This window comes from Lampetra planeri, chromosome 53, assembly GCF_965212315.1.
Source record: "Lampetra planeri chromosome 53, kcLamPlan1.2.h2, whole genome shotgun sequence".
NCBI lineage: Eukaryota > Metazoa > Chordata > Hyperoartia > Petromyzontiformes > Petromyzontidae > Lampetra > Lampetra planeri.
The window spans coordinates 8,558,295-8,578,069 of record NC_136159.1 but is presented as its reverse complement, the minus strand read 5'-3'; the positions used below and the strand labels follow the sequence as shown (position 1 = coordinate 8,578,069).

General features: G+C 51.3%; 1 protein-coding gene and 1 long non-coding RNA gene across 2 annotated transcripts; one reads left to right on the top strand and one right to left on the bottom strand.

The window, feature by feature from the left end:
• Positions 1-679: 679 nt before the first annotated feature.
• LOC144734746 (reticulocalbin-2-like) lies at positions 680-18,577 on the bottom strand. Its single transcript, XM_078617101.1, has 8 exons — positions 18,432-18,577; positions 14,905-15,046; positions 12,527-12,632; positions 10,478-10,704; positions 8,176-8,289; positions 6,727-6,823; positions 4,588-4,730; positions 680-4,175 (listed from the first exon to the last, which is right to left on the bottom strand). Exons 2-8 carry the CDS (start codon positions 15,043-15,045, stop codon positions 4,023-4,025), a joined length of 981 nt encoding a protein of 326 aa, XP_078473227.1. The 5' UTR covers position 15,046; positions 18,432-18,577; the 3' UTR covers positions 680-4,022.
• Positions 8,957-13,212, top strand: LOC144734747 (uncharacterized). Its single transcript, XR_013588542.1, has 2 exons — positions 8,957-10,029; positions 12,472-13,212. It is a non-coding gene; the product is annotated as an uncharacterized LOC144734747 (long non-coding RNA).
• Positions 18,578-19,775: the final 1,198 nt, after the last annotated feature.

The following is a 19,775-nucleotide window of genomic DNA, read 5'->3' as shown; positions in this document are numbered from 1 at the left end:
GAACCGAGGACGTTTTTTTTTCTCCGGGGGGGGGGGCGGATGTAGGGGTGTCGGGAAGGATTCCCACCAATAGGAGGGTTAGTGGGAGGGGTAATCGCGGAGATATGAGGGGAGAACCGGCGGGAAGAGGGGGCTTTTGGCGGGAACGAGATTGGGACGGCTGGGGACAGGTGTGGAGAAGAGGAAAGGATTAAAAGACGAACCCCCCTGCAATCTTGTGTCGGCTCTCCTTTACAGTTTCACCGGTGTCTTCGAGCAGGAGGAGGAGGAGAACGCCTTGCGGTCTGTTAGCTGCACAGACTGCACGCGAGTGCCAGTTCAACTCCGTACCGCACGGCAACTACTGCTGGATCGCTGTTCGCATCTCCACCCTCGCCATCTCTCTCTCGTAAAATACAACTGTGGAAATCAGAATACAGGTAGTCCCCCGAGTTACGATGGTCCGACTTACGATATTTCGATCTTACGATGGCGATACGACAAAATTGTAAAATATTTTACGTTTCGCGCGGCAGGCAAACGCAGCAGCGTACGAGGTACGATGCTGTACGTTGGGACGCTGCCGGGATGTACGCATCTCCCGCCTTGTGTGATGCAGATAGGATTGTTTCCTGAAAAAACTTTCTATTAAATTGCAGTTCATATAGGTAGGCTAAGAATTTACCTTTTTTACTTTACATTTTACTGTGCAATACAGTATTGTTATTAATACATACATACAGTATATAGTTTATACAGTACGGTACTGTAAATTGCTCTGTTTTGCTACATTTATCACCATTCTTTAAGACTCCTGGGTAAGCTAGGCCATCTTCGACTCACGATATTTTTGACTTACGATGGGGTCGTCGTAACGCATCTCCTTAATTAAAGCATGTTATAATAGTTTAGTTTTTTTACTTTATTATCTTGATTATTGCTTGCTTATTTTGTTAATCTAAGTTTAAGAATCTCAAACTATTTGAGATTAATTATAACTTGTTTCTTGTGTGAGCCATGTGGAGGCACCTGTTGCTATTTATTCAATAAAAAACATTTATTTAGTTTATTTTTTATTTCTATTGTTATTTTTAAACGAGGATTATTTATTGATCCTCCGTTGACACTCTCTCGAGGGGAGCTCTGCCTAAAAGCGCCACACCACAGGCAGGCAGCGTTTGAGGGTAGGAGGAGCAAAATGGCCTCCTACGCACAAGCTGCTGTGAAAAAGAGCTGCATAGCTCATCGGATTCCTCCAGGATAAATATTCTGATTCCGTGTAATCCACGTTTATAGATCGAACCTCTTTGTCATAGTGACAACTGCCAGCGACAGTTGCTATGAAGTTGCCCTTGAATATTATGGCGTTCATCACCCTAACACCACACTCACTGTGCTCTCAACATGTCAACACCCACCCACAAAATCCTGGAAAGTCGGATGGTTTTCCTCTGGCGCTCCTGTGAGGCGAGACTGCATCCACTTCGTCATCAGCATCCGCTGAATTCGATTGGACAACATCAGCAGGTCGGCGATTCCGTCGCGGCCTGCTTGTATTGTACCCGCAGCGCCGCTCGCTCCCACGCGCACAACACGGCAAGGGAGGGTTCGACTCCCGTCGCGGCCTATCGCGCGTGCCAGTGAGACCCACGGCCACGGCGCGAGGTTACTACCGCGCTCAGCCTCGTCCTGGGCCCCGAGCTCAACCGGGGGAGGGCGGGCAGCGACGTTCGACCCTTTCATTGTCGGGAGTCGGTGGTCTCGGAAGGGCCGAGAGAATCGCGCGCGCGCTCCGAGTACGCTCGCTCGGAAACGACGGAAGGGGGTCTCTCTCTCTCCTTCTCTCTCCGAGTGCCCCCAAGGACAACACGCAACGGCACGCTCGGCGGTGGGGCAGGGGTGGGGCATGGCAGTGGTCTGTGTCAAGAAACACCCCTCCCAGACAGAAATGGACCGTTCCAACCAACAACAACAAAATTAACACAGAGCTCTGGTGTCCTGCATGGAATTGGTTACACACAGCGGGCTGCCCCCACGGCCCAGCAATACGTCGCCAGGGTTGTTGATACTTGTCGTGCGGGCAGAGGACTTGCTGCACGTGGGTACGCACCACCGACTGTCTCAGCTTTTGACTTGGCCCATCAGCGCACCACCCCCCCCCACAACCCGTCGGGGGTCTAAATGAGCACCACTTTTGCGCGGAATTTGAACAAGTGCTTGGCTGACGGGAGAGTACTCGTCCCCCTGCCGCGAGAGGAATGTGGAAGTTCCACCCCAACGGTTCGGGGCTGTGAGCGGGCAAATGAGCACCCAATGCCTCGATGCTCATGTGAGCAGCGGCTCCCTCTCACGTGATGTTCACCACTTTCAGAATCTACAGATGTACACCCAACCCGACCACTCTCACGCTTCTTTGTGACGTAACGTCTAGGGGTGGCAGGGTGACGCTGGGGTGACACTCGCGCCTCACAGCACGCAGGGTCTGGGCTCGATTCCTGACTCGGGAGCCTTTCCGCTTGTTGTTTATGTGTTCCCCCCCTGTTCTACAGAGTGATTGAGAGTGGAGTGTGTATGATCTCCCCCTGTTCTACAGAGTGAGTGTAGTTTGTATGATATCCCCCTGTTCTACAGAGTGAGTGTATTTTGTATGATATCCCCCTGTTATACAGAGTGAGTTGAGTTTGTATGATCTCCCCCTGTTCTGCAGAGTGAGTGTAGTTTGTATGATATCCCCCTGTTCTACAGAGTGAGTGGAGTTTGTATGGTCTCTCCCTATTCTACAGAGTGAGTGGAGTTTGTATGATCTCCCCCTGTCCTACAAAGTGATTGAGTGGAGTTTGTATGTTCTCCCCCTGTTCTACAGAGTGAGTGGAGTTTGTATGATCTCCCCCTGTCCTACAGAGTGAGTGGAGTTTGTATGTTCTCCCCCTGTTCTACAGAGTGAGTGGAGTTTGTATGATCTCCCCCTGTCCTACAGAGTGAGTGGAGTTTGTATTTTCTCCCCCTGTTCTACAGAGTGTGGAGTGAGTGAGTGGAGTTTGTATGATCTCCCCCTGTCCTACAGAGTGATTGAGTGGAGTTTGTATGATCTCCCCCTGTTCTACAGAGTGAGAGTGAGTGGAGTTTGTATGATCTCCCCCTGTTCTACAGAATGAGAGTGAGTGGAGTTTGTTTGATCTCCCCCTGTTCTACAGAGTGAGTGTGGAGTGGAGTTTGTATGATCTCCCCCTGTTCTACAGAGTGTGGAGTGGAGTTTGTATGATCTCCCCCTGTTCTATAGTGTGGAGTGAGTGAGTGGAGTTTGTATGATCTCTCCCAGTTCTACAGTCAGAGTGAGTGGAGTTTGTATGATCTCTCCCAGTTCTACAGAGTGAGTGAGTGGAGTTTGTATGTTCTACCCCTGTACTACAGTGTGAGCGCTGAGTGTGTGGAGCAGTAGTGTAGTGGTTAGCGCACTGCGCAACGAACCCAGCGACCCGAGTCTGATTCCCGCTCACAATCAATCACATTTACAAATATCTGAACTGATCCTCAACTTCTCCTTGGGGGGTTCGGTCTTAAATGAGTACCTGGCGCGGTGTGTAAACATTGCTACTGGGGATACAAAGGCGGCCGGGCGTGGTGTTGGCCAAACACCCTATCATGTGCTGTGTTGGCCTTCATAGGTGCTCGCTAACAGCACTTGCCCCGACAGTCTGTGAAGGCTATAACGGGGACATCTTTTGTCTTAGGGGTTTGTACGCTCTCCCCCTCTTCTACACGGGTTGCTAGCCGGGTTCACCGATTTCGCCTCCCTCAGCTAAAAATACACACGACATTACCATTGGTGTTGGCCAAATATCTAAATGCAGGAACCCCTCCTGAAAGCGAGTAGACGGCATCCGTGTGCCTTACCTAGAGTCGGTTAAACAAAATCAAATGCTTCTCTCTGTTCAACCTGCGGACGGTTGACACATGGGACCGGAGTCTCGGACGGGCGGACGGGCGGGCGGAGGGGCGGTGTGACGGCGGGCGGGCGGGCGGTGGCGACGATGCGCGCACGGTCACAGCTCCTCGTGGTGAGCGTACTGCTCCCCGAGCTGCCGCCCGTAGTCCGTGACCTCGCTGGTGAGGAAGAGCTCCTTGTTCTGCACCACCTCGTCGTGCGACAGCTGCCCGTCGCCGTCCGTGTCCATGTGCTCCAGGAGGTGCTCCGTCTGGGGGCGAGACGCCACGCCCCGCCGACCTCTCAGCGCCCCCCTCCCGTCGCCAAAACGCGTTGCCGAGTTACGGCGAAAACCCTTCCGATCTGTCACCGAGCGTGTGCGTGTCGCTGAGCGAGCGTGTCACTGAGAATGCGCGTGTCGCTGAGCGAGCGTGTCACTGAGAATGCGCGTTGCGTCGCTGAGGGTGTGCGTGTCGCTGAGCGAGCGTGCGTGTCGCTGAGCGAGCGTGCGTGTCGCTGAGCGAGCGTGTCACTGAGAATGCGCGTTGCGTCGCTGAGGGTGTGCGTGTCGCTGAGCGAGCGTGCGTGTCGCTGAGCGAGCGTGCGTGTCGCTGAGCGAGCGTGCGCGCGGCCCTCTGAGAGGAAGCTGTCATCGCGGGCACGGCCCCCCCTCCCACTCTCACCTCGTCCTCGGCCACCTCCAGGTTGTTGGGCATGAGCCAGGAGAGCAGCTCGCTCGGGTTGAGCCTCCCGTCGTGGTCGATGTCGAACTCGCTGGTGAATTTGTCCGTCTCGGTGATCACCCACTCGGGGTCGCTCTCTGCCGCTGCGAGCGCGGTCGGCGGCCCAGAAAGAGAGGAGGTGGGGAGAGGGGGGGTGAGGGGGGAAAAGCGGCATGGGAGGTGCAGAGTTTAAGTCACAGCCGCAGCCGAGAGTCTGGGTTCCAATCCGGGTGCCGGACGATTGCGGTTAAAACGGCGGCAGGGTGGCGGCGGCGGTGACACTCGTGCCTCGCAGCGAGCTCATCGGTTCGATTCCCCACGCCTGCACTTTTCTGCGAGTGGTTTGCATCTTCTCTCCACCTGTTGCGGACGCGCTCGCTGGGGCAAACGATGGCCGATTGCCGGGACGTACGTACGGTGAACTTCTTTCGCACCGTACGTAGCCAACCGTCCTTTTCGGAGGCGCGGGGACAGGCAGTGGAGGGGTCTCAACGAACCCCGCGGCCAAGAGGGAAGAGAAGACCAAGGGCCAAATGGTGTGATACTGTCAGGGCAGCGTTTCTCAAACTCGTTTACGCCCCACGGAGCACCTAGCCCCACGCTCAACCCTGGTGACACAACGCAATCAATCACTTCTCTCTCTAAATACCAGAAATACTAAATGATTCATACAAACGGAACATAAAAACACATTTTTCTTTAAACGCAGCTCTAGGGTTTTTTTTAGGTGTGGGGGCATTTAGATTTTAGGGTAGTTTAATAAGGGTAGTTTTGGCTAACCTAATTTTGCAATTAAGTATCCAGAGTAATGCTCATAACAAAAGGTATGAGAACGTCGTCATTATTGTCCGGGTCAAGCTGCGTTGGCATCACAGCCCACGCAGACCACTGCAGGTCCGGGGACCATAAACTGTGAGTCTGTGGGTCTCATTCTGAGTCTGTGAGTCTGTGGGTCTCACTGTGAGTCTGTGGGTCTCACTGTGAGTCTGTGGGTCTCACTGTGAGTCTGTGGGTCTCACAGTGAGTCTGTGGGTCTCTCTGTGAGTCTGTGGGTCTCGATGTGAGTCTGTGGGTCTCACAGTGAGTCTGTGGGTCTCTCTGTGAGTCTGTGGGTCTCACTGTGAGTCTATGGGTCTCTCTGTGAGTCTGTGGGTCTCACTGTGAGTCTGTGGGTCTCACTGTGAGTCTGTGGATCTCACTGTGAGTCTGTGGGTCTCACTGTGAGTCTGTGGGTCTTACTGTGAGTCTGTGGGTCTCACTGTGAGTCTGTGGGTCTCACTGTGAGTCTGTGGGTCTCACAGTGAGTCTGTGGGTCTCACAGTGAGTCTGTGGGTCTCACTGTGAGTCTGTGGGTCTCACAGTGAGTCTGTGGGTCTCACTGTGAGTCTGTGGGTCTTACTGTGAGTCTGTGGGTCTCACTGTGAGTCTGTGGGTCTCACTGTGAGTCTGTGGGTCTCACAGTGAGTCTGTGGGTCTCACAGTGAGTCTGTGGGTCTCACTGTGAGTCTTTGGGTCTCACAGTGAGTCTGTGGGTCTCGCTGCGAGTCCAGTGGTTTCACTGTGAGTCTTAAAAGCAGGTTGTGGATGAGACCGTCGGGGGTCGTGTGTTGACTTTGCAGCAGCAGCTGCGGGATCTGGTGGAAGGTAAAACTCTTTGGTAGCGAGGGACGGCGGTAGTGGTGGTGGTGGTGGAGGTCGTGGTATCAACGGTTGGGGCCATGATGGCATCGCGTGAACATGACAACACCTGCCGCTCGGCACCTGCCTGTGTGCGTGCGCAGTGGTGGCCCAGCGGTTAGCGCGACGCTGCGCTACGAAACCCGGCGACCCGAGTTAGAATTCCCGCTCACGGCCAACACCGGTGACGATTATCTGAACGGCCCTGGGCCTCCCCTAGGTGGACTCGGCCTCAAATGAGTACCTGGGTGCGGTGTTTAAACATCGCCACTAGGGAGACAAAGGCGGCCGGGCGTGGTGCTGGCCACCCACCCCCTCGTGTGTCGTGCCGGTCTTTCGTAGGTGCTGTGCTAACAGCCCTTGCCCAACAGTCCGTTAAGGCTATACAGGGGATCTTTGTCTTTGTGCGTGCGTGTGGCGTACTCGGGTCCCGGTGGTAGTCTCCGAGGAATTCGGCAAGGTCCACGAAGCCGTCGCCATCCTTGTCGTGCTCCAGCAGAGCCTCCTCCAGCACCGAGTCCTGCTCACACGCAGCGACAGGGGCCGTCAACATCGCCGCTCACTCGTGTCTCCCACCCACATCACCCACCAACGTCTCTCACCCACGTCACCCACCAACATCTCTAGAAATTCCCACGTGATGATGGTAAGCCACTTGGTTGAGCTATCGTTTGTGATAGCCAGGTCGCTTGTGAAAAACAGCTACACAGCTCAGCGGGGCCTTACCTTGACACTTGTTGTAGGAGCTTACCTGCACATGCGCCTAACGATAATCTAGTGCCTCTTGCTCTCCCACTTTGTTTGCAGTGGTTTGTAGATTTGAGCGTTTCGTTTATGACCGTTAAATACCTAATTCGTTAGCTGTGTGATATTCCTCAATGGCCGTGTATTCGTTCTCTGCAATGTTGTAGATACTTAATGTTGAGAACTTCTTTCACACCGTACGTCACCAACCGTGCTAATCGGAGGTGCGGGGGAAGGACAACAAACTAAACACGAAAAGCAGTTCTAATAAAATGAGTTTTTAATCTAGATTTAAAAGTGCATATTTCCAGTGGCTTCCTAATATCGGGAGGAAGAGCATTCCAGACGGCCGCAGAAGGGCATCTGAAAGTGCCGCGCCATGCAGTGACCGTCTTTGTTCGATGGCCAGCCAGAAGCCGCTGCTACGAGGATGAGCGGAGTTCACGTGATGATGGTTTATGCTCCTTGACGAGATCAGCGAGGTATTGTGGTTCATTTGCAAGCACTTTGTGCGTAATGAACGCGACCTTGTCACGAATCCCATGTTTATGTTTTTGTTGTTGCTGCTGCTGCTCACGCAGCATCGCGCCAACTCCCGCGTAAAACAGCCGGGCAACTTGGATGCACGCGACCATCACCAGCGCAACAAATCGAACAGAACTCAACGCTCAGGAGCGGCCGCACGCACCACCTAGTGGGGAATTTGTTCGGTGCTTTTTTTTACAAACCAAAAGGACGGCAGGGCCACACTGCCGCCACCGCGTAGGTCTGTGCCAGCGGCGGGCGTCTCTCCCGAGCCGCACGCTCTTTTAACGCACCCACGCGCGGCTCTATCACAGCGGCGTAACGTAGCGGCGTAACGTAGCGGCGTAACGTAGCAGCGTGCCATCACGGCAGTAGCAAAGAATAAAGAATGTCCCCTCCACATTTAGAATCAACATCACGCGTTTCGAGTTGATTGGCTGCTGCTATGATGATGATGATGGGCCACTTGGTTGAGCTGCTACCATTTGTGATGTCCAGGTCGCTTCTGAAAAAACGAACTACACAGCTCAGTGGGGCCTTACCTGGTAAGGCACACCGTTGTTGAGTTTTAGTAAGCGACCACCAAGAGCCCGGCACGGTCACCTGCATGTAGTCAAACTCCTCGGGGTGCTCGAAGGCGAGGAACTCGGTGATATTGAGACCCTGGACGCCGTCCGAGTCGGCCTTCCCAAACTTCTTCTTCTCCCTGGCGTAGAGCTGCGGGCGAACGACGCGATCATCGGACAGCACCGCCGATCGTAATAACGACGACAACGACGACAGTTAGTTGTTGTTGTTGATAAGAGCCACCCTCATTTATGACGTGGCGTCTCAAAAAGCGCACTGCATGCGATGAGTGACTTGCGCCTCATCTCAACGCATTTGAAAGAGGGCAGCCCCGGTGGCAGCTGTTCCCTGTGTGGCACAAGGTGATTCAGCGGCACGTGGCCTGCACATCGGCATTATTCGACCAGTAGGCGGGGGCTATGATTGCCACCGTGCGTGTGTGTGTGTAATTGCAGTGTCATTTTTCCAATTTGTGAAAATTTCGGCCGTGACACCAGAAACACAACGGCCAACTGGTTTGCGAAGTACACCGGGCGATGATCTGTAACGTTTGCTGTGAAGCGGTCGGCGCGTAGTTGTTATGGATAACCCGTTCCCGTGACGATGACGTACGTGTACGTGCGCGTGTTACGTCATCGGAACGGAATCGGAAGTAAAGGGCACGCAAGAGGGGCGTGTGGCACAGTTGTTGCGCCAGCCATCGTAGGGTGCGGCGGTCGCGTCCGCTACGGTTCTCTGCGGTGAGTTCGCAGTACAATGTCTTTAAAAACGACGGCGCTACTACACCTCTAAATTTCGACGGCTGCTTGCGTTGTGGCCGAAACGTCGTGAGAATTATTTTATTATGTTTTATTTTTATTATTTTATTATTTCCATTTTACGTGACTTTACCGACAGAACCAAGAAGATACTACGCCTCTATAAATACAATTTTTAGATTCAGCAGTGAACAGGAAACCCACCCCCCCTGCAACTTGCAGGCGACATCGCAAGCGGGAAAGGGTTAATAACCGGGGCGGCCTGCCGGATTTAGAACCGCAACGTTTCTGCGGCAAGCGGCTTAGCGAGCTAACCGCTGCGCCACGTCACCGCCCGAGGAATTGAGGAAGCGGCCGAGATCACCGACGGCAAACGGTGCGAGAAGTTCCTCTTGTCCCTCGCGAAACGAGCTCCTGTGCCAACGAAGACAAAGCGTGCGAGACCCACGGGTGAGGGGTGAGGTGAGCGGAGCAGTGAGGAAGGTGGTGACGCAGACGATCATGAATGATGACGTCAGTAAGGCAATGAGGTTGTGGGTTCGATCCCGACCCTGACGCCTGCTGCTGTATATTGGAGTTTGTGTGTGTCTCTCTCTCTCTCCCCACGGTCGTGTGGATTTTTACTCCGGGTCGTCCTTGCACATTTACAATAAAACTGCACTGAGATTATTTCGCTGCTATAAATGTCCACATGATAAGCCACTTTGTTGAGCTATCATTTGTGGCCAGGTCGCTTCTGAAAAACAAGTTAATAACCTCAGTGGGCTTTACCAGGTCAGATAAAAATAGCTAAGGTATATTTTTATACTTTTTAAAGTGATTAGTTTACCCTTCCTATACTTTGCACTCCTATCGTGTTTTTTCATTGTTTCTCGGTGTAACGTTCTGACCCGCGTGCCTCCGGGGGTCCTCCTCCTCCTCCTGCGGTATAAATGCACTCTCCTGATTCTGAAGGGGTGAGGGAGATGGCAGCTGAGGAAGACGATGACGGTGGGAGGAGGCACGAGAGACGGCGAGGGAAGTGGCAACTGATGCAGTGACGGAGGCGGCCGAGGGAGGCGGTGAGAGAGAGAGAGAAGTGGCGAGGGTGACAGATGCGGAGGGAGCTACTGAGAAATGGTCGAGTAAAACGGTGAGTCGGTGGCGAGTGAATCGGCGGGCGGTTCGGCGAGTCAGCGAGTGAGTGGGTGAGTGAAGCATCGAGCGAGTCGGTGATGAGCGAGTCGTTGAACGAATCGGTGAGAAGCGATTTGATGAGCGATTCAGTTAGCCATTCGATCAGTGATTCTATGACCGATTCAGTTAGCCATTCGACAAGCGATTCGGTGAGGGATTTGACGAGCAATTCGGTGAGCAATTAGACGAGCGATTCAGTGACTGATTCGGTGAACGATTAGACGAGTGATTAGACGAGTGATTTGACGAGCGATTCGGTGAGCGAGTCGGTGAACGAGTCGGTGAGCGATTCGGTGAGGGAGTCGGTGAGCGAGTCGGTGAGCGAGTCGGTGAGTGAGTCGGTGACGGGACGCGACGGGGAAGTTCAGCCGAGTCCCACGGCGGGCCGCGCGCTCTCTGCGTACCGACTGCAGTGAGCTCCGCTCCTCGTCGTCGTAGGCGCCGCCATCTCCCCCTCCTCCTGCTGCCGCCGCCTCGTCGGCCCCCCCCGGCAGGTTCTCGTACTCGTGCTGGCGGTACTCGTCCCACGAGACGGCACCGTCGCCGTCGCGGTCCACCTCCGGGAAGCGCTCGCGCGTCTCCTCGGTGGCGTAGCGCCGGAATGACTGCATCGTCCACCGGCTCAGCTCGTCTGGTTGGGGGTGGGGGGGTGGGGGGCTTTGAGTGCCAAAGTGGCAACGCTCGACGCCGGCGCTCTCCCGCCGTCAGCGGGCCGCTGACGTTGTGACAGTGCGCGGCGATAAGTCGTGAAGGAAGGCGCAACCCAACCTGGACGATTCACTCACTCGTTCACTCATCCACTCACTCGACCACTCGTCCACTCACTCGCTCACCACCATCACTCGTTCATCCACCCACTCGCCCAAGTGCTCACCGACTCACTCATCCACTCACAACCTGCCTGGATCATCCACTCACTCACTTACCATCATTGCTCATTCATCCACCCACTAACCCAACCACTTAGCCTCTCACTTATTCATTCGCTCACCCACCCACTCACTCATTCACTCATCCACCCATCCACTCACTCACCATAATCATTCATTCATCGACACACTAACCCAGGGGTTGGCAACCAAAATAACAGGACGAGCCATTTGTTTTCAATTCGGTAAGAAACAAAATATTTCAAGAGCCGCAATGCACGCGATGAATACGAGTCGGTGGGCCCTTAATAAATGACGTCACGCGGCAGTCCGTCATGAGCCGCACGCGGATCCGGAGTTGCAGGCTGCCGAGTCCCTGCAGCAACCCAACCACTCTCACCCTCTCACCGGCTCGTTCCTTCGCTCACTCACTCAGTCGCCCCAATCGCCCCACTCACCCACTCGCTCAGCAACTCACTCAATCACGAGTACATGCGGTGCTGGCGCCATCGATTTCTTGCGGGGCACAGCTCTCGCGTGGGACGGTGCCGCTGTGTTTCACAGACGCCCGTCTGCAAGAGTTCCCCGAATTTTGGAGCGCGACGCTTGCACACAATGGCAAGCCCATTTTCTAAAAACGTCACGGGATTTTTTGACGTCCACTGCAAAGCAGGCAGACGGCGCGAAGTATTTTATGGTTCGTGCACACCGCAGTGCGAACCAGGTCAGCCTGCTGGATTTGAACAGCGAAGCTTTGCTACCTGCTGGGCCATTTTAACCACCCCCACCACACACTCCTCTCTCGATCTTCTACGATGCAAAGATTAAAAGGGAAATACTCGGAAACACGTTCACCAATAACGCTGAGGCCTTTAAAGAAAACAAATGTGACGTTTGTAGGCAATGGCGCTTTTTCATGTCACATGATCGTGTGCGTGATTCACGAGCCACATGGCTGCGTGAGAAGTGAACGACCCCGCAGAAGCACATACGACAGAGCTAACTGTGACGCCGCAGTGGCTAGGAGATGTTAGCGATCTCGCCTGGTATTCAAGAGGTCGTTGGTTTAACCCCGACGCTGACGCCTGCTGTATATTTGGAGTTTTCGTGTCTCTCTCGCATCATCATCATCAGTGGCTAGGAGATATTAACTACTTCACCTGGTATACAAGAGGTCGTGCGTTTAACCCCGACCCTGACGCCTGCTGTATATTTGGAGTTTGTGTGTTCTCCCCGTGGATTTTTCTCCGGGTCCTCCAGGTTTTTCCCTCCACATTTAGAATCATGCCATAAGTTTCGACGCGATGATAAGCCACTTCGTTGAGATGTCATTTGTGGCAGCCAGGTCGCTTCTGAAAAAAGAGCTACACAGCTCATTGGGGCCTTACCTGTTAAAATAAAAAAATTAAACTGTTTAGTGTGGGGAGGCCTTCATCCAGCAGTGGAATGACAAAGGGGCTATAGGTGAAGTATTGTGCCGAGGACTAAACGCCGATCACGGTCTTACTGTCTCCGGCAACGAGGGACAGAAACGGAGGTGCTTGCACACGAGCGGAAGGATACGAAGCGAGAAGCGTCGCCGACCTTTGGAAAGGAACCCGTCGCCGTTGGCGTCGATCTTGGACACGAGCGCCTGCAGCCTCCTCGCCGCCTCCTCGGGGTTCAGCTTCGAAAACTCCTCCAGCGACTCCTTGCAGGGGGGGGGGGGTCGTTGAAGATGACGAGAAAAACGAGGTGACGGCGTCGTCGCGACCCAGGGGAGCGTTCATTACGGACGCACCAGAGCACTGGCACTGCCGACATCCGGGGGCCTGAATACATTAAATGTACGTACGTACGCTCAACTCCTTTCGCACCCGTACGTAGCCAGCCGTGCTAATCGGAGGTGCGGGGGGGGGGGGACAACAAGCTAACAAATGCTCCTAAGATTTGACACAAGTCCGGCAGGCAAGACTTGAATCGTCGTAAGAGAAGAATGGGGCAAGATTGAACAGAAACTCGGGTATCCGAGCGAGATGGCAACGCTGCGGGCGTGCCAGGGGTTGCTAGGCATTGCATCGTCACCCACACTGCACCAACCAATCAGCTGCCAGGAAGACGGCCCCCAGTCAACATGGCCGACATAACAGCACCCCACATAAGATGGCCGCGATGAAGTCAACCGCACAACATGGTTGGCATGACGTAACTTGCTCCGTGGGCTTCAGCCAGTCGGTGGCTGAGGTAGATATAATTGTTGTTAATGTTCATTATATTCATTGTTAATGTTATTGCTAATTGTTTTTTATCATTATATATTATAGGTGGACTCTTCCTTGACTGTGACAATTGACATCGGTTCTGACCACCTCTGAATTCTCTCCTAACGCTACTTTACCATGTAGACTCTCTCATTGACTCGGAGGGATGACAAATCTTATCTTGAAACGGACTCATGCCACTGTCGGTAATTGTGCAATATTGTTCTGTACTCTGGCCCCCGAGACTTTAACCCCACTTATAACAAAATAAGCTCACCAAGGAGACAGATGCCTTGAGTTAAGTGTCTGTTTAACACAGGCCCAAAAGGACCGAAGATGGGTCAGCAACAAACAGCACCGTCGAGAGTTGTAAGAGATTAGAGTCGACATGTTCGTATGGATTCCTGCAGTCACGAAAGCTTCAAATCAAGATTTAACACGTAGGCTTTCACGACCAATATTATCCATAATAGAGGTTTTTGGGGTTAGAGCGCGTAAATAGAAATGCGTCGTTAAACCCGCCACCACCTGACACAGCCAATTAGTGAGGTACTTGAATGGTAAATGTTGTGGGTTTACTCTCCAACACACCGGCGTGCTGTACCAGTAACGAATTGGCACGTTTTGTTTACGTGACAAACCTTACCAATTTGCTGTGTCGGGTGGTGGGAGGTTTAATGACACATTAATATTTATGCGATCTAACCCAAAAGATTATGAGTCGACATGTTTCTTGAATAACGGAAAATTATAAGGGGACTGGGATGAAGAGACAATGCGAGGACATTCCAAAGCGAAGCAAAGCGGGGGAAGAAGCAGCAAGAGAAAGGAGGTGACCTGCAGCAGTGTGGTGAGTGGGTGGGTGAGTGACTGGGTGAGTGGGCGAATGGATGTGTCAATGAGTGGGTGAATGAGTGGGTGAGTGGGTGGGTGAGTGACTGAGTGAGTGTACGAATGGGTGTGTCAATGAGTGGGTGAATGAGTGGGTGAATGTGTGGTTGAATTAGTGGGCAAGTGGGTGGGTAAGTGACTGGGTGAGTGCGTGAATGGGTGGGTGAATGAGTGGATGAGTGACTGGATTAATGTGTGAATGGGTGAGTCAATGAGTGGGTAAGTGAGTGTGTTAATGGGTGGGTGAATGAGTGGGTGGGTGAGTGAGTGGGTGAATTAGTGGGCGAGTGGGTGGTTAAGTGACTGGGTGAGTGTGTGAATGGGTGGGTGAGTAGGTCGGTGAATGAGTGCATGAATGAGTGAATGGATGGGTGGGTGAGTGAGTGAATCAGTTGTCGTTGTGACCTGCAGTGATGGTGGTTGAACAGAGTGCAGGATGAGGTGAAAGTCAGTCTGGTGGACCGAGTGCTCAACACGGGTGGAGGAATCAACGAAGTCAAAAGGAGCAGTGAGCCAGTAACTGGAGTGAATCAGGAAGTGGTAGATCATTAATCGTGCCGGCCTTCATAGCGAGCACCTATGAAGGCCGGCACGGTATACGATGAGGGTGGGTGGCCAGCACTACACCCTGTCGCCTTTGTCTCCCCAGTGGCGATGTTAACACATCGCACCAGGTACTCATTTTAAGGCTGAGTGAACTTAGGCTAGGCCCAGGGCCGGGACCGGTTAAGAGCAAGAAATCGAACTTGGGTGGCCGGGTTTGGAGCGTGGCGCGCTAACCACTGCACCACCACTACCCACAAAGACACACGCACACACAACACTACGCACCTCTCCTCCAAACAGCGCCTCCCTGTCATAGTCTGGGTTGTGTTCCCCCTCCACGTAGTGCTCTTGGCTCAGCACCTTCTCCTGCTTGGAGGCCGACGCTGCCAGCAACCCCAAAGCAACGAGGAGAGCTCCCGCCAGCATCCTGTACACGACAACAGCAGCAGCAGCAATTACAATGCACTCATAACACAGTCTGTTCTACTATAATTCAGTACGAGTTGCGTTGCTGAAGATACACCGCGTTATGGAAAAATCGCGTCATAATAAATAGTATGTAATGTAGGGGGTAAAGCACAGCACGCGATAACACACGAGACGCGTACGCAAGGCGTGTGGGTAGCGTGTAGAAGCATCCAGCAGCATCCCGCCTCGTGCGGTGACGCTACGCCGCAGCAGCCGTACGACTGCTCGTTCCTACCTCGTGCGCGACCCAGCTCCGATCACTTGATCGTGTTATATCCATAATACAGGGTTCTTTTGGTTAGATCGCGTAAATATATAAATGTGTCGTTAAGCCCGCCACCACCCAACACAGCCAATTAGTAAGGTTTGTCACGTAAACAGAACGTACCAATTCGTTACTGGTACAGCACACCGGTGTGTTGGAGAGCAAAGCCACAACATTCACAATCTGAGTACAACGTTTCGCCAGTAATTACAACCAGCTTCACTCGTCATGATGTGGCACGATTCAGTTCATGTGACAAACCTTACCATTGGCTGTGTTGGGAAGTGGCGGGTTTAAAGACACATTTATATATTTACGCGATCTAACCCAAAAAAAACCTGTATTATGGATGATATTGGTCGTGGAAGCCTACGTATTAATCTGCGTTATATCCAATTCGCAATTCACATTATAAAAAAAAAAGTCTTCCCTTAATACAATCACTGCAGTGTACAGTAAAACCTAAGATTGCGAGTAACTTGGTCTGCGAGTGTTTTGCAAGACGAGCAAAAATTTAAAATAAATATTACTTTGATAAACGAGCGAGGTCTTGCAATACGAGTAGTACGTGTACACGCTTTGTCTGCCGAGCGTCACGTGATCACAACTGATGTACGAGTGCTTTGATATACGAGTGCTTTGGATTACAAACACGTTTCCGGAACGAATTATGCTCGAAATCCAAGGTTTTACTGTATATCCAGTTCGTGTGATGAAGACACCACACGCGGCGTCAGCAGAGAAAGGGCTGTAATGAGGACATTTGGTATCCGCGGGATCCTTGTGACGCAAGGATATCACGAAGAGAGGTGCGATGTCTCACAACCTGCGGTCGCTTCAGTTGGGGACGACCACTGTGTAATAGCAATTGAGTAAGAGAAAAACTACGCGTCGATGGTATCGGAACCACGCTTGTATAAGGTGTTCTCATGTCCAGCTTCTGCTTTCCCGGCACCTCAACACAATTTAATGAGCACAGGTTGAGGTTCTAGGCGAGTGGTTCTTAACCTGGGGGGTGCACGTGCACCCCCTGGAAGTGCGAGATGCCCTTTCTGGGGGTGGCGAGACATGGGCAGATTTTTTTTAGAAGGCAAATCGTCGAAAACGCAAGTTAAGCAAGAGCACGTAAATTACAACTTACTTTGTTTCTTTTTTCGATTTAAAGCTTTCGTGACTGCAGGGATTCATCTTCTTGGTTCTTTCGGTAAAGTCACGTAGAATGGAAATAATAAAATAATAAAAATAAAACATAATAAAATAATTCTCACGACGTTTCGGCCACAACGCAAGCAGCCATCCTCAAGTGGAGAACAGGTCTGTCGTGAAGACAGTCTGAATGAATGACAGACCTGTTCTCCACCTGAGGACGGCTGCTTGCATTGTGGCCGAAACGTCGTGAGAATTATTTTATTATGTTTTATTTTTATTATTTTATTATTTCCATTCTACGTGACTTTACCGAAAGAACCAAGAAGATTACTTTGTTTCATCGAACCCTATCTATTTATTAACATTATACTATTTGTTACGATTGAGAACCAAAGGGGTGCAAGGCTGCAGTGAAGGTTAGGAACCACTGGTTTAGGCAATGGGCCTTCTTCTGTGTAAAGAGTGCGGCCCGACTGATTGATCTCATCAACAACCCATTCAACTCATCCGCCCCACCACTCACAAACTCAATCGCTCACTCACTCGCGTATCCACGCACTCACTCATTCATTCACCCACCCATTCACTCACTAATTAATTAATCCACCCATTCACTAATTAATTAATCCACCCATTCACTCACTAATTAATTAATCCACCCATTCAACCCATTCACTAACTCATGAATCCACCCATTCACTCATTCATGCATCCACCCATTCACTCACTCATTCATCCATTCACTCATTAATTAATCCACTCATTCACTCACTCATTTATCCATCCATTCACTCATCCATTCATCCACCCATTCACTCCCTCATTCATGTATCCACCCATTCACTCACTCATAACCTTCATCGCATCGCTCCACAATGGAATTCCCTCCCACCGTCTTTTTTCTCGCTCCCAAAAGGATTCACGCCTTTCCTTAAACCCCAATTTTCAATGTCGCTTTTGTGCGACGCTTGCAGCTGTATTGAGCGGCATAGTGGCTTTACCTGTAGCACATATACAAGGACACGCTTCATAAACGATAGATTCTTACATGTACTATTTTCCACGTGTGTATCGTAATCATAGCAATTGGTTTATGTTGAAATTTAGTTGGATATCTCCCACCATGACTACATTCGTTTCACACCAACAAACATTCGTCATCGTCAGCCATGGTCAATCCGCTGCTGGATGAAGGCCTCCTCCAAGGTGCCGCCGTCACCTCTCCCGATAATTAATCCACCCAGCACCTGCACATAAACTGATTTGATCGCTCCATCTCCGGAATATACGTCCTATGCCACAATGCACATTAACTGATTTGATCACTCCATCTCTGCAATGCACGTCCTATACCACAATGCACATTAATTGAATTAATCGCTCCATCTCTGCAATGCACGATCTATACCACAATGCACATTGAATTAGTCGCTCCATCTCCGCGCAAAGTACAAGAAGAGATTTGTTTCGCTCCATCTCCACAATGCACGGTCTATACCACAATGCACATCCATTGAATTAGTCGCTCCATCTCCGCGCAATGCACAATAAGATATTTGTTTCGCTCCATCTCCACAATGCACGGTCTATGCCACAATGCACATCCATTGAATTAGTCGCTCCATCTCCGCGCAATGCACAGCAACAGATTTGTTTCACTCCATCCCCACGCCGTACGGACATTCCGCTCCTTGTGGCTGCCACTCCGTTCTTACTCTCGACCCGCCGAGGCTTTTAACGCTCGTGCCCAAAGCAATTAATCTAAACATTACCACCCAAAGCCTTTCCCTCACTTGTTAAAGTTTATAGACGTTAACATCCAGACTGCGGCCTCTGTCAGGCTTGCTAAGCAACGGACCCGAGCAGAATGCATTTGAAACAAAATTTACCCTTTAGGAGTTTTATTGTTTTATAAAGCAAACGAGCGTACTTGCGTGACGTTGCAGACGATGCCAATGTTAGTGGATAAAACTGTTTAATTCGGTTTAAAGTCCCAACATGATAAGTCCGAGGTGAACGCGTCGCTTTTCTCGATCCTTAGCGACCAGGCCGCTGGGACAAACCATTACAGCAGAGGGCGGCGGGGGTGATACGGTCAACAAAGACACTCTAATAATGATTAAAACATGATCAAATGTAATCTACAACAAGTAGATTTGAAGCTATTGCAGATATATTAATTATTGTGCGGTAATGTTGCAACCCGACATGTGAAAGCATGCAAAGTTTCTGACTTTAGCACTTTAACAACACCCCCACTTAGACAGTGGTGTCGTCCACGGGGGGGGGGGGGGGCGGGGTAGAGCCGCCGACGGTATGACGTCACTCAGTAGTGAAATTGGCGGGTTAATTTAAATCGACAAACCATTATCGAGATCCATAACTTAAATCAATAATCGATAATCGAGGTGCATGATTTAAATCGATAATCGAGGTCCATAAATTCAATCGATTAGGGGCCGTCCATAAATGACGTCACGCACCTAGGGGTGCGTGTGGATTTACACGCCGATTCGTGCGAAACTCGTTGTAAGGTATTTGTTGACGTGATGAGACTTACTAATTGGCCGTGTCGGGTGGCGGCGGGTTTAACGACACATTTATTAGTTCGGCGATCTAACCCCAAAGACCTCGATTGTGGATATGGGGCCGTCCATAAATGACGTCACGCGATTTTGGACGATTTTTGACCCCCCACCCCCTTCGTCACACGGCGTCACAAAAAGTCAGACCCCCCTCAAATGTGACGTCACAAAGCTCTGCCCCCCCCAAACCATATTTCCATTTTAAAAATAAAACATGCTCCAAATCGCTTTAAACTATTGTCATTGTAGTGCGTATTTAATGTGGCGCTGCACTCTGATGTTGTAGGAGTGTTGTTATAACAATTAGTGTTGTTATAATAATTATATATTTATTTAAAGTTGCGCATTTTGATGTGACGTCACATTTCTCAACCCCCCCCCTTCGTCACACATCGTCACAAATGTATGACCCCCCCCCCCTAGGTGCGTGACGTCATTTATGGACGGCCCCTTACCTGTCAACCCACACGGTTTACCCCGTATTCTTGTGCAGGGAAACTGAGTTTTCAGGTCCGTGCGGCGTGCAGCCGTTTCGATAGAGCAACACACATGTTTTGTGTCTCTGTGTTTGTGTCTCTGTGTTTGTGTCTCTATGGTTGTGTCTATTTGTTTGTGTTTCTGTGTTTGTGTCTCTGTGTTTGTGTTTCCATGGGTGTGTCTATTTGTTTGTGTTTCTGTGTTTGTGTCTC

Coding starts and splice junctions, on each gene's coding strand:
- LOC144734746 (XM_078617101.1), bottom strand. CDS start 15,045: ATGCTGGCGGGAGCTCTCCTCGTTGCTTTGGGGTTGCTGGCAGCGTCG. Junction 4,731..6,726: donor AGACTACCACCGGGACCCGA/GTACGCCACACG, acceptor CCGCGCTCGCAG/CGGCAGAGAGCGACCCCGAG. Junction 4,176..4,587: donor TGGAGGTGGCCGAGGACGAG/GTGAGAGTGGGA, acceptor TCTCGCCCCCAG/ACGGAGCACCTCCTGGAGCA.